This window comes from Rhinatrema bivittatum, chromosome 3 (assembly GCF_901001135.1).
Source record: "Rhinatrema bivittatum chromosome 3, aRhiBiv1.1, whole genome shotgun sequence".
Classification (NCBI taxonomy): domain Eukaryota; kingdom Metazoa; phylum Chordata; class Amphibia; order Gymnophiona; family Rhinatrematidae; genus Rhinatrema; species Rhinatrema bivittatum.
In genome coordinates, this window is record NC_042617.1 from 196775089 (window position 1) to 196789349 (window position 14261).

At 41.6% G+C, this 14261-nt stretch overlaps 1 protein-coding gene across 1 annotated transcript in view; it reads left to right on the forward strand.

Annotated features, from left to right (window-relative positions):
- Nucleotides 1-14261, forward strand: part of GINM1 (glycoprotein integral membrane 1) — a 71615-nt gene that overhangs the window by 48401 nt on the left and 8953 nt on the right. The window contains exon 7 of the mRNA XM_029594069.1: nucleotides 11128-11291. Coding sequence (XP_029449929.1) covers nucleotides 11128-11291 — 164 coding nt within the window. The remainder of the gene's footprint in view (nucleotides 1-11127; nucleotides 11292-14261) is intronic.

Sequence of the window (14261 nt, forward strand, 5' to 3'; positions counted from 1 at the left end):
AATAATAAAAAAAAAAAAAAGGCTGCCGTGAAGGACTTCCTAAATCCAAAAAATGAAAGAAAAAAAAGAAAAAAAATGTCCAGAAAGCGCTAAGGACCCCATAAGGGTGAGGGGAATGAGGACAGGCCAGCAACCTCTCTGCATATTCCAGGGCTCATGGTCCCAGGTGTTCCTGAGCCACTTACCTTGGCAACTGTTTGGACCCTTAAACAATAAACCTTTTTTTTTTTTTTTTTTAATTTATTCTTTATTAATTTTTTAAACATTACAAAGAAATACTTTGCACAGAAATTCTGTAACATTATTTTCAATTATTATGTAATACACTCGAAGCATCATCTATTTGTTAGACCACAAGCAATTAAAAAATAATAAAAATTAAATAGAGGAGAAAGGAAAACTTGGGAGTTTCAAGAAGAAAAATAAATATGTCTATCAAGAAATTCATTGAAAATAGTCTTCGCAGACTGAATCTGAGACTTTTGAATTTTCCAAAGGTTATAGGGGAATCTCCCCGAATGACATTGAGGAGATATATGTTAGAGGGTCTGAAAATGACAACAGATCAAATCCCTTGTATAAATAAGATTTATTTTCTTCCATTTAATAGGAATAGAGAAAGTAATCCACCACAAGTAAATTTAAATAAACTGACAGAAATATTAGAATCTTCAATAGAAATTTATGATAGGGCGACTTTACTGATTTCCTTGGCTACAGAATTGGATGTTAGCTTGTTTATGAAGTGTTATTTTCAAAATATTAATGAGAGTTTTATGGGCCAAAAAATCCAAATATTCCCAGACCTATCTAAAACAACTCAGGAGAGGAGGAAGGCTTTCCTTTCCTTTCTATGAGACAGGAAGTGATTACACTTGGGGCAAAGTTTCTTCTAAGATACCCCTGCAAAGGGGTGGTTACATATAATAGAGATGTATATATTTTTTATGCCCCGGAACAACTTAGAGTATTCATAGACTCTAGAAAGGGAGCCTTTATTACCTCCTCTCCTAATCAGGAACCGGGCTGATTCACACAGATCAAACAATAAACCTTTTAAGTGGTATGGTTGCTATGCCCTCCCACATAATTAAATATACCATCCTCATGAACATCTGAACTCCCTCCCTCCCCCACCACTCACTGAACTCTCCCTAGGTTAGAAAGAAAGAACGGGGATGAGCACAAAAGAGAACATAACAAAAATAAATAAAGAGCGCAAAAAAAATAGAATAAGTCCAAACTCCCCATCAACAGGGGGAGAAAAAAAATAAAATGACTGGGGGCACCGGATTGTTAAAAGCAATAGCCAAGTCCACGTAGCAAATCACAATAAAACAAAAACCAGACAATGCTGCGGGCCAGGGTTAGAAAAAACAGTCAATCTCCGAGAAGGATCAAGCCATTAAAAGTTGATTCCGTCTCAAAAAAAAAACCTGAACTCCAGGGAACTGTAGCAAAGAAGCGCTGCTGGGAGACAGAAAATGTTGGAAGCGACAGTCATAACCATAGAGAGCACTAGGCCTGTCCCGCTGAAAAGCTCTTGGTTTTTCACCTGATCTGGCAGCGAATGTCCCGACTTGCAAGACGTGATCCATGAGCGAAAGTTTCAAGGATCCTGGCCACCCATCGAGAGTAAATGACGGCTATTTCAGCACCCAAACCGTTGGATAGACATCAAGGCACTGTTGCCGCCTCCCGATTCTCATGTTCCCGCACAAACGCCTGTGCCGCTGTCAGGGTCTCCAGCCACTTCACTCCCGACGCAGTAACCACGTGAAGTCGGGCCGGGTAAATTAGCATCGCGCGGAAGCCCTGATTAATCAGTTGTGAGCAATGAGGCGCCATGGCTCGGCGTTGCGCCGCAACAGCTGCGGAAAAATCCTGAAAAAGAAGAATTTTTTGGCCGTCATACGTGAGTGAGCGACCCCCTCGCAGCGCTTTCAAAATATCCAGTTTGTGGGCGTAATTATGCAGCTTTGCAATCACCGGCCTCGGACACACTGAATTCACCTGCCTGGGCCCTAGTCTATGCGATCGCTCTACCCCCAAGGGCCCATGTGTAGCCGGGAGCTCTAGCTGCTCCTGTAACCAGGTTTCCATGACGGTCGTTAGATCTTGTTCTTTAATAGTCTCTGGCAGTCCAATTAGACGAATATTCGATCTTCGAGATCGGTTCTCCAGGTCCTCGACGCGCTGTATTTGCTGCACCATCGAGGCCTGGAGAACCTCTGTGTCTCGCTTTGCTGTAACCATGTCATCCTGAATTTCAGACACCCTATCTTCCACCTCTTCAAAGCGCTTTTCATACCCGCTGAGGGACTGAGTAATTTCCGATAGCTTATCCGCTATGGTTTTCAGGTCTGGGCTTAATGCCGCTGCCACAGCTGCTTTTATAGCCTCAATATCTGGCTGAGAATTTGGCGCCACAGGCGGAGTATCCTCAGGGGAAGATGGCGGATCGGAGTTCTTCACATTTTGTCGTTCTTTCTCCCTGTCTTTACGGATGACCCGAGCTGCCATGGTCCGCACCGATTAAAGCTGGAGGGGTTAATTTTGTTGCCAAGATAAGAGCAATGGTTTCGATTGCTGATTGAGGCAGACGATGCGGCTGGATGGGAGGGCGACGTACGGAGCAGGGAGACTTACATCCGTTCCCCTTGCTACCTCATGTGATCTCCTGCATAAAGCTTTTTATTGTAAAATTATATACATGTGAGGAAGTGATGTCACCCACATTGATGGGAGCCTGATCAGATCACTCCCTCTCATGCCTCACTATTTTTCTAATTATTGGACCTCCTGCAGCAACTTAAGCATAAAACTGGGCTTCTGAATAGTCTCTGAATGGAACTCGATGACGGCGAAAAAGAAGTCAGTGGACTTGCAGCAGTATTCTCATGGTGCAACAGCACTGGAGGAAGAGGAGAGAGACAAGATGGCCGACAAGGGCAGGCTCGTGTCAACTGAAATACCAACTGAGCTAATATCAAGCGATCTCTCTCTTCTCAGCTGACGGGGTTGTCCCGTGCTGATTTCATCTTACGGAGCTGAAAACAAATATTCTCCTAGGGGCAAGCAGGATGGTAGTCCTCACATGTAGGTGACATCATTGGATAGAGCCCGGCACGGAAAACTTTTGTCAAACTTTCTAGAAACTTTGACCAGCACACTGAGCATGCCCAGCTTGCTGCTGTCCACGCAAGGTCCACCTTCAGTCTTTTCTTTTCTGGGGTGCAGTTGCCTTGCAGTTTATGGAGCTCTCAAACATTTTCATGTTTTCTTGACAAGTATTGGGTCCCCCTCCTCGGTCTGGTAGGTTTTTGCTGAATCTTTCAATGTGGTCTATTCCCAACCCCTCACCTCATGCTGACCACCAGTCATCAATCGCACGCCAAGTGTTTTTTCATGGCGTCGACCAGTTTTTGTCTGTGACCTCAGTGCCTGCAGACCATGTCCATCATGGATCCGCATGAGGTTTGCATCCTCTGCCTGGGGGCCTCACAAGACATCCATGGGTGTTGTCTGTGTGACCAGATGACCCCCAAAGGCTGTCGGGCATTTCTCGATCAGATGGAGAAACAGTTCTACAAGCCATGTTATTTTCCAAAACGGACTATTGCAATTCACTTCTCCTAGGCCTACCCAAAACTGCCATCCGCCCCTTACAAATCCTGCAAAATACCGCAGCCCGTATCCTTACTAACACAAACTCAAAGGAACACATTACGCCAGTTTTGAAAGAGTTGCACTGGCTCCCCATTCAATCTCGCATACATTACAAGACACCAACACTTATCCATAAAGCCCTCCACAATCCTGAAATGAAATGGTTTAATAACTCACTACAATTTCAAACATCTATTAAACCCACCAGAAATCCATACCTCGCCACCTTACAGACCCCCTCGCCCAAACTATATAACCATGCCTCCACTAAAGCACGAGCGTTTTCCTTTGCCGGCCCCTTGTTATGGAATACTATGCCCTCCGAACTACGCCTTGAGCTATCTCCCAAAACATTCAAGCAAAAACTCAAGACATGGTTATTCACACATGCCTATACTTGATATACATATGTCTTTCTACTCCTTTATATGCCCTGCTTATCTACTCAACACCTCCTTTTTATACACCATCTCTGATTTCCCCTTATATCTGCTTCTACCCTCAATACCCTTCTATATAACTGCTCTTAATTACAACTAAATGCTATCTCCCCCTTCCTACCACCTCTAACTTAAAATTCCATCTCTTCTTTACCCTTCCCTAACCTCATACCTAAATTCCTAGAATCCTTATATTCTCCAGCTTTGTTTAACTCAGTTCAGTTAAGTTACTCCTAAATGATCGTTTTGTTTTTAATTGCTTTTCCTTGTTTTATGTTCAAATACCTATATATTAACACTTGTTAAATGTATAACGCTCCGGCGTAAGTTCCTGTTCACTGTACACCGACGTGATATCTCTGATGAGCGGCGGTATATAAAAAACTATAAATAAATAAATTTCGGAGCCCCAACGTCTGCTCCTTCTACCCCTGCAGTTGGAGCCATCAACCCTGAGAGGTCGCAGGGAGCCTCTCGACACACTCCCTCTCGCTAGTACTTCAAAGGATTGCAAGAACAGTGATAGATCCTTGATTTCACTGCTCTCCCAGACATCAGGATCCTCTACTTCCTCAGCGCCGGGGAAAGACCGGGCCAAGTACCAAGGGAGATCCCGAAAACATCACCACCGGTCGCTGTTGTCAGACAGCTCCGGTTCCAGGGCGGCACTAGCCGCTGCTGGGCTGCCACCAAAGCAACACCGGCCTTCGGAACTCCCATCCTCTGATGCCCCCGTTAGTTCCAAGCGTTCCCAACCAATATCGGTGCCGGGCACCATGCCACCTCGGGGACCCGAGGAAGAGATGGTGACGCCTCATCCCCCTCCCTCAGTTCTGGCCACCCCGGACTTTCAGGAGGAGTTGGACCACAGGGTGCAATCCACGGTGCTTAAAGTGCTTAGCGTTGAGCTGCCGGTGCCACCGGCCCCTATACTGATACCCGAGCCTCCGCCGTTGATACTCGCATCCCTGCTCGAGCGTCTGGACATCCTTTTAGGCGCCCTTCCGACACAACCGGTGGCCGAGGGGCCTTCGGTTCCCCATCGGCCACCGATGCCCTCCACCGGAGCAATCCCAATTCTCTGGTACTCCAAGGAGGAAGATGCGGCCGGTACCATGTTCCCCAGGCCACGGTTCCCCAGTCCTTTGGTCGTTCTGGCCTCCTGCAGCCTCCGGTCCCCTTAACACCAGGAGAACTGTTGATTCCCGTGGTGCCCTTAAGGCCTCCGAAGCCATTGGAGCCCAGGGTGGATCCCCATCATGGACCTCGCCCACGCCATGCTGGTCCTAGTGAAGAGGAGGGGGCCCCACAACCTTTGGGGTGATGACTCCATGGAGTCGTTCTCAGATGACCCCCATCTCTCAGCCCTCCCTGCCGGAGGAGCAGCGCCGGTCATCCCACGAGGACCTGTCCCTTTGCGGGGTTTGTTAGGGCTATGGCTGAAGCCAGTCCTTTTCAGCTGCTCTCAGAGGAGGATGGTGCGACATAAGATGCTGGAAGTACTCCAGTTTGTCAATGCTCCTAAGGAGATCGTGGCGGTTCCCATCCACAACATCTTTATTTATATATATATATATATATTGCTCCAAGCACAAGTTGCCAAGTGAATGGTATATCAAATGATTATAGATCTTGTTGATATGTTTTAGTAGTAATTTTTTTTTTTTTAAAGTACCAGTACATCATTTAGATAGATATAATACAGGATCCATATTGCACTCTATTTCTGTTTTCAGACTTTTTCTTATATTGAGGGGATGGCTATGTGGTGACGTCATTCCTTCATTATTGATGGAGCCTGAAAGGGCTCCGCTGAGGTTGATTGGGACAGATGGGGGGGGGGGGGGAGGTTTGTGGGGAGGCTTAACCAAGGATGGTTTGATAATCAGTATAGAGAGATCTGATATATTTTATGTTCTGCTTTACCTTTCCGAGGCAGATATGGGTTCCTGGAGTTTTGACTGGTAAGAGCTAGCTCTTAATTTTTATCTTATTTTATGCCTAGTGCGGATTTTTCATATTTTTTCACATGGCGCATGTTAGGTTTTCCTCCATTAATGCCAAGTGGCTAGATTCTCCTTATAAAAGGAACATGATGTTTAAAGAAGCATTGCGTTTAAAATCTGACCTACTGTTTGTCCAGGAAACGCATTTAAGAAAGAGGGATAAAGGCTTGCTGAAACATAATAAACATTACCCACAGGTTTTTCTAGCTTCTAATTCTATAAAACATAAATATGGTGGTATGGGAATATTGGTTATTAATAAGATCTGTGCTGAATTCCAAATTCTTCAACAAGATATGGATGGGGAGATGTTTAATTTTTCAATTGTCTACCCCCAATGGGAAATATATTTTTGTAAGTGTTTATGGTCCCAATGTAGATCATTTTACATTTTTCAAGAACTCCATGATAAGTTAGAGACTATCACAGGGGACTGTCATTATTGGAGGGGACTTTTATATAGTGCTGAATCCGTATGTTGACACCTCAGTAGGGAAAAGTGTTACTCCCATTCATAACACTCAAGTCTGACATCACTAATGGGTAAAGTTGGGGTAATATTTGGAGATTTTTACGTGCTAATGAGAGAGATTACACCTTCTACTCCAAACCACATGATTCTTACACCTGAATTGATATGTGTTTAATAGATAAATTATTGGTATCCAAAGTTACGTCCACATACATAGGCTCAATAACTTGGTCAGATCATGCACCTATTGTCTGCGATATACTTTTGCAACAAGACAACATGGGGAGACATTTCTAGCGATTTAATGAAGATTTATTATAAGATACAGATTACTGTAAACATTTACACGGCGTTATCAAGGAATATGTAAAACTTAATGATGATGATATTTCAGTGGTATCACTGTGGGAAGGTCTTAAGGCAGTATTGCAAGGACATCTGATTGCCAGGCAAACTATAAGAAAAAAGAAAATAAGATTAGGCTTAATCTATAAGCTCAAATCAAAATCCTGGAGTATAATCATAAAACACAAAAAAGGTCTATAGATCTAAATGTTACTTAAAGCAAGGCAGGAACTGCAACAATTGAACATATCGGAAATTTCACAGCTAAATCTAACCAAACAATGCTATTTTGAAGGCAGGAACAAAGCTGGGTAACTTTTGACCCAATCTTTAAAATCCCAAACTGTGAACCAAATACTCAAGATTAGAGATTTTGGGGGCACTTATTTTTATAAAGTGTAACCCATATTAGAAAGCGATTTTCACAATTTTATTCCAATTTATATAAAAAGGATTCATCCATACCTCAGCTGCAGTAGATGAATATTTATCTACAGTTGAGCATCCACATATCGACACAGAACAGTATTTATTGAATAGGGACTTTGCAGAACTGGAAGTTTTACAAGCTATAAAGGAATTGAAAGTGGGGAAATCAGGTTTAGATGGGTATACAGGTAAATTTTATAAGGTTTTTGATGATCAGTTTAGTCCCATTGTTAATTAAAACATTCAATTCTTTACTGGGTGAGATGCAGTTAGCCCCCCATACAAATGTAGGCATTACAGTATTACTTAAACTAGGGAAAGATGCCACTTTTTGTGGCTCATATCACCCTATATCTTTGCTTAATATAAACCTTAAGTTATTAGCAAAAATTCTGGTCAACTATTCAGGGAAATTATTACCTAATGTTGTCCATAAGGATTTATCCCTGGGCGTATAGCGTCTGACAAGGATAATTTTGGATTTAATTTGGTGGGCGCGTCATCAGTCTATTCCCTCAGTCCTGATGGCAGTAGACTCCGAAAAAGCTTTTGACAGTGTTCATTGTGAATTTTTATTCCGAGGTTTTGAAAAATTTGAATTGGGCATCAATTTTATTTGGTGGATTAAGAAATTGTACACACAACCGGAAGTGAGCGTTAAGATTAATGGAGGTTATTCTGCACCATTTTTAGTGCAGAGTGTCACAAGAAAAGTTTGTCCCTTATCCCCAGTACTTTTTGCTTTGGTGATGGAACCATTTTCTACAAGGATTAGGGCCAACATGGATATTGAAGAGATTCTGGTGGGGGACATATCTTATAAAATTTCCATGTTTGCTGATGACATTCTCTTTACCATAAGTAATCCCATGAACTCTTTGCAAGCCCTATTGATGGAATTGTGGTCATACGGCAAAGTATCTGCATTTAAAATTAATATTGATAAATCAGAACTTATGTCTATTTGGTTAACAGAGGTTGTTTAAGTACAATTGCGAGAAACTTTTCAGTTAAATGGGCAAATACATCTGTTACATACTTGGGGGTACAATTGAGCAGAGAGAGAGCCGACCTCGTTCCCCTAAATTATAAAACCCTGGCTGATTTTGTGTTTAGGGATTTAGACATGTGGAATAGACATAATTTGTCGTGGTTGGGGCAGATTGACTCTATTAAAATGAACATCCTACCTAGGTTCTTATATTTTTTTCATACGTTGCCTTTAGAGTTATCAGAGGCATTTTTGAAAACTGTAGAGGCCTGGAATTTCAGTTTTATATGGAAAAGGAGACCACCGAGAGTAGCAAGACATGTCTTATATCAACCTAAAGCGTTGGGTGGACTGGGAATTCCCAAAATTAAAAAATATTATGTTGCAGCACAATTAAAATCAGTGGTAGATTGGTATAAGGTGAAAAAAGTAAACAATGGGCTTTTATCGAACAAGCCCAAGCTAGTAATGTGCCCATTATGGGTCATTTTTGGCTTCCTAAACATTGTAGAATATTACCTTCTCAAATCTCCCCCTATACGAGGCACACCTTACAAATATGGGATCAGTGGAAAGGGACATTTTTGGGCACTCGTATTTTCTCGGCAGGGACACCAATTTGTGATAAGGATTTTCCACCAGGGCTAACATCTAGTATATTTCGACATTGGAGAAGTTTAGGGTTATAACTTATTGGCCAAGTATGGGATGCAAGTAGGATGCTGGGCTTTCATAAACTTTGTGATATGTTCTCTTTGAGCCAGGAAGATTATTTTGCTTACTTAAGGATAACCCACTATGTGAATTCTAGTCATATTAAATCATATCTAATAAGGGATAAATCATTATTCGACGGTCTGTGTTTTTCCTCTTAGCCTGGCACGAAATTGATATCCAAATTATATACTGACCTGTTGGGGGACCTCAAGTCTAAACCCACACCTCTTAGGACCTAAGAAACTGACTTTGGTGATCCTTTGGAGGAGGCGGAGTAGGATATCTGCTTTAGTTCTTTGAGGCGGAGCTCCATTTCAGCCCTTTTGGTTGAGAATGGATATAAATTACTCTACCGTTGGTATTTGACTCCGACAAGACTCCAAAGGATTTATCCAAAAATATCTGGCAAATGTTGGAGGGAATGTGGACATGAAGATACTGTATTCCATATTTGGCAGAGCTGTATAAAAATATCCATATTTTGGGACAATGTAATGCATTACTTAAATGAACTATTACATTGTAAGGTACCTAAAGATCCATGATTTTGTTTAGCCTTTCCTCGTCCAGATCTCAACAAATATCAGCAAATACTGTTTTCTCAAGTTGTTAATAGCTGCATGAATGGTGATTGCTACAAATTAGAAACAGGTGGATTGTCAAACTATTTTCAAGGTTAAAAGGAAATTATTCTCTATATACTACTTGGGCAAACTAACAGCAATATGATTGGACAATTTTTACAAATTTATGAAAATCTGGAAACCATATATATATCATGGAGGCAGATAGTTCAGCGAGTGACACATCTGATTCTTAGATGTGAATCATCTTTGTTTTAAATTTTTGAATTGGTAAGTAGGGAAGGGGTGGAGGGGACTGTGGGAAGGGAAAAACATTGTACATATTCCATGATTTATGTACAAAAAAATCAATTATTGTTAATTATATTTTGTATTGCTTATGGAATCAAAAATTTAAATTACAGAAAAAACCAAACTATATACGTGTACAAATATGGAATGGTTCAATAGCATAGCAGTGGCTCGAGGTGCAGTGTTCAGCACTGAAATAGCAGTGATGGAATCACCAGCTTGTACATCAGAGACGTTTTTAGTGAAATAGACAAGGAAGGCATTTATAAACATAGTTGGAGGTTTTGCCTCGCACCTTTTGTCCTTGGCTGTGCAAAGTACATCTGGACATGGCAAATCTCCAGGTTCCCACCACACTGTAAGCAGCTGTCAGTAGGGTTGCCATTTGAGCCAGGTCAACCCTGATACGCTAATCTGCAACTAGTTTGCCATAAGAAGTTGCCATATTGCATCAGACTGAGGGTCCATCAGGCCCAGCATCCTGCTTCCAACAGTGGCCAATCCAGGTTACAAGTACCTGAAAAATACCCAAACATTAAGTAGATCCCATGCTACCAATGCCAGTAATAGCAGTGATTATTCCCTAAGTCAACTTGATTAATAGCAATTAATGGACTTCTCCAGGAATTTATCCAAATCTTTTTTAAACCCAACCACACTATGTTTCTAACCACATCCTCTGACAACAAGTGGCAACACTAGCTGATTTCCAAAGTTGAAAACAGGATTTACATTCAGACAACATCTAACAAGGCATTGATCTGTGCAGTCTGGGTAAACAAGCATCAGGGTAACTTGCTTGATGCGGTGGTTACTACCCTTAACTATTAAGCCTTATGCTCACCTTTGATGCAACTCCAACATTGCTCTCTGCATCAATGGCAGAAGATGGCAGGAAATTTGAATCAAACAGTTACCAACAAGGGCCCTGAACTTGGTAGTTGGTGAAACAGATAAGTATGGGAAAATAAGTGTGGAAGCTTGTTGGGCAGATTGGATGGGCCGATTGGTCTTTTTCTGCCGTTGTTTCTATGTACTTCTGGGAAGAGGGTAGGAGGTTTCAGATAGGAGTTTCAAGCAGATGAATATGTGGAAGAAACTGAGTTTTGCAGGAGAAATAAAAATAGAAAAAGCCCAGCACCACGCTGCTAATCAGATGATTTTTGTGTTTCTTTGTTTGCAGGTGATGTGCCAGTGGGTGGAAGAGCTGCGGAAAGAGCTGTGCCCATTCTGGCTTGCATTCCTCCCTCTGTATATCAGCATCATGGAGGTGGTGGCAGTTGGAGTTATAGGAGCTGCTGTAATTGTAAACCTCCTGACGGTGATTTTCCCTACATGTGAACACAGGTGACTAGTTTACGTATTTAGTAACTTCTGAACTAATGTTGACCCATGTATAACCTTGATGCCAAAAACTGGATTGCTTTTATTATTAGAAGGGAGGGAGATGGGGAACAGTCTGCTGTTCAGTGATGGGACTGTGCTCAGTTGTGCAGTTGTTGCTAGATTCTGCGAAGAGTTGTGGTTGCTGTGGAAGCTCTGTCTGCAGCTTCTGAGAAGGGTTATAAGGCAGTACGAGTTGTGACTGCCCACTGCTGTCGTCATGCAGTAGCCTCACAACTACTCCTCTTGGTATTAAAGTAATGCATAAGACAAGGACAGATTCTGAGTAGGCCTTGAAAGAGTAGAGGAGAGCTTCAGGGAAAACTAAGAAGTAATTTGCCTTGTTCAGAGTTTTAAAAACAGAAATGTGGTATAATGCTAGCTGCTATTCAGTGTAGGGAGCCATGGGCTTGTACAAAATTTCATTGCTAAAATTTGCATTCCTTTTACTGAAAACACAGTACATTGAGGCAGCAGGTACCACTAAAGCAACCAAGCACCATGAGGTCATAGTACCCCTATGCAAAGTAGACATTCTGAAACCTTATCACACAGATATTGGTATATGTTGACATTGGGTCCCTGTCCCAATGTCAACATATACCAAGGGTATCGGTGATGAAGGAATTGGGCCCATCAAAACAGTTTGGTTTTTTATGTTTGTTTTTTGGGGTTTGTTTGTTTTTTATGACTAACCCAACATATCCAGTTGAGGGCCTATCAAGACTAGTAACTCATCAGTACAGGTAGTTATGAGTCATGCATGGGTTTGTATTGTTTTTATTAAATTTTTTTATTCATTGCGGTTGGACTTGTTCTGCATTCTGGGTTGTCTTCCCCCAACTATATTCTGTTTTAAGTCCTGTGGTTTAATTTTCATTTTATGTATTTTATTTCAGATTGTTTTAATGTATTTTTTATTTAATGTTTTCAGTGTTTTATGTATATTACTTTAAAATGTTTTTCCTCTGTATTGTATGTTTTAATGTTTTATCTATGAATGTATTTATGTACGCCACTTAGGGCCTTGGTTTAAGCGGCCTATAAATAAATGTGTGCCACTTAAAATCATGGATAATGCGGCATATAAATGCATTAATAGATAGATAAACTACTGAATACTTTACTCCAGGGAAAACTGCAGCTCTCAAGTGCTGACAGTCTAGTTTTCAAGATTTCCACTCAAGGCCGGGTTTAGGGTGAAATTTGTTAATGGCGCCCCCACCCCCCGAGAAACAGACATTTCTACTAAATATGCATAACAGACAAAACAAGCATTTTGGTACTTGCATTTAGTTTAATTTGAAAAAAAAGAAATGTTTACATAGGCCAAATACAATTAAAACGTAATTTTGCAAAACAATTTTCTCAGTCACCTGTTCTACAACAAAACAAAATTCACATTTCAAAAAAGAAATGAATCGTAGAACTTGCTAGAGTTTCCAGTCCATGAATTTGGCTGTAAAGAAGTGTTGATGCAGATTCTCCTTTAGTTCATGATTCTCCATCAGTCCATACATTTGGTACTTTTGATTCCTGGCGAACTTAAACCTCTGCTTTCCATGACCAAAGATATGAGTGAAACTGGGCTTGCCAGGCCAAACAAAACTTGACTTTGTGAGCTTTTATCTCAACAAATTGCTCCACAGCAAATGAGAGCTCAAGATCTTTAGCAGTGTCATTCTCTATAAATAGCATGTCATGTGAGGAGAGCCTTTCATCTACCAGCGTAGACCATAGGTACATTTTGATTAGTTCTAATTTTGAGAAGCTACGTTTGCTATTTGCAGCTGTAATGAAGCGTCAGGAGGATTTGCAGTGCTACCCAAATATTGGAAAAGGCATCACTTATATTCATATTATGTATATACAGCAAAACCTCTCATGGGAAATATTTTCCAGGGGGGTGGGGTAACATATCACATAAAAGGATCAGCTCATCACAAAGTTCTATGCCATTAACATTAGAGTGTTCACCATAGCAGAGAATTTCATAAAAATACATAAAAACATAGAAATGACGGCAGAAGAAGACCAAACGGCCCATCTAGTCTGCCCAGCAAGCTACGCACTTTATTCATTTTTTTCCCCTTTTTTTTCTCTCCCACCTGTTACTATTGGCTTCCAGTACCCTCCGGCCCTAATTCCCCTCCACCCCACCACCAATTGTACAGTTCCTTTTTTCCTAGTAGTTTATTTAAATTGTACAAAAATCCCCATATACTTCTATGAGCTTCAAGCAGTTCAAATCATTGTTCAACTGAAATGTGAGCTGTGTCGACAAGAATATAGAAGAAATCATGTTTGAATGTCTCTTATGGACTGCCGCAATCCTCCTCATAATCCTCATATTCAAATTACCCTTTCTTGCAACGTTTGCATTGAGCTTCCTTGAAAGTTGTTTTGACATCAAGAGATTTTGTCATCTGCTTGGCTGTGATAACTGCATTTATAAAACCATTTTCTCACAGGACAAGCAGGATGGTAGTCCTCACATATGGGTGACATCACAGGATGGAGCCCAATCACGAAAAACTTCTGTCAAAGCTTCCAGAACTTTGACTGGCACCCACTGGGCATGCCAGCACGGCACAGACCACGCAGCCAGCAGGGGTCCCCTCTCAGTCTTCTTTTTTCCATGCAGCAGTAGCCACGCGGGTTAAGGAGCTCTTCAGAGATTCCTGACAGGAATTTTTCCTCAAGGAACTTTATCAAAAAGTTATAACCCACAGGGGTCCTTTATCGATACTTTTGCTCCACGGTCGAACAGTAAGTTTTTTTTACTTGATTGCAGTCGATTCCCGTCAAGTTTTTCTCTCGCAGCCTACCGGCCATTGACCACACCACGATTAAATTTGTCGAGGCTATGGCATCGGGTTTCCGTCTGTGACCCAACTGCATTCGAACAATGTCCATCACTGACCCTCACACGGT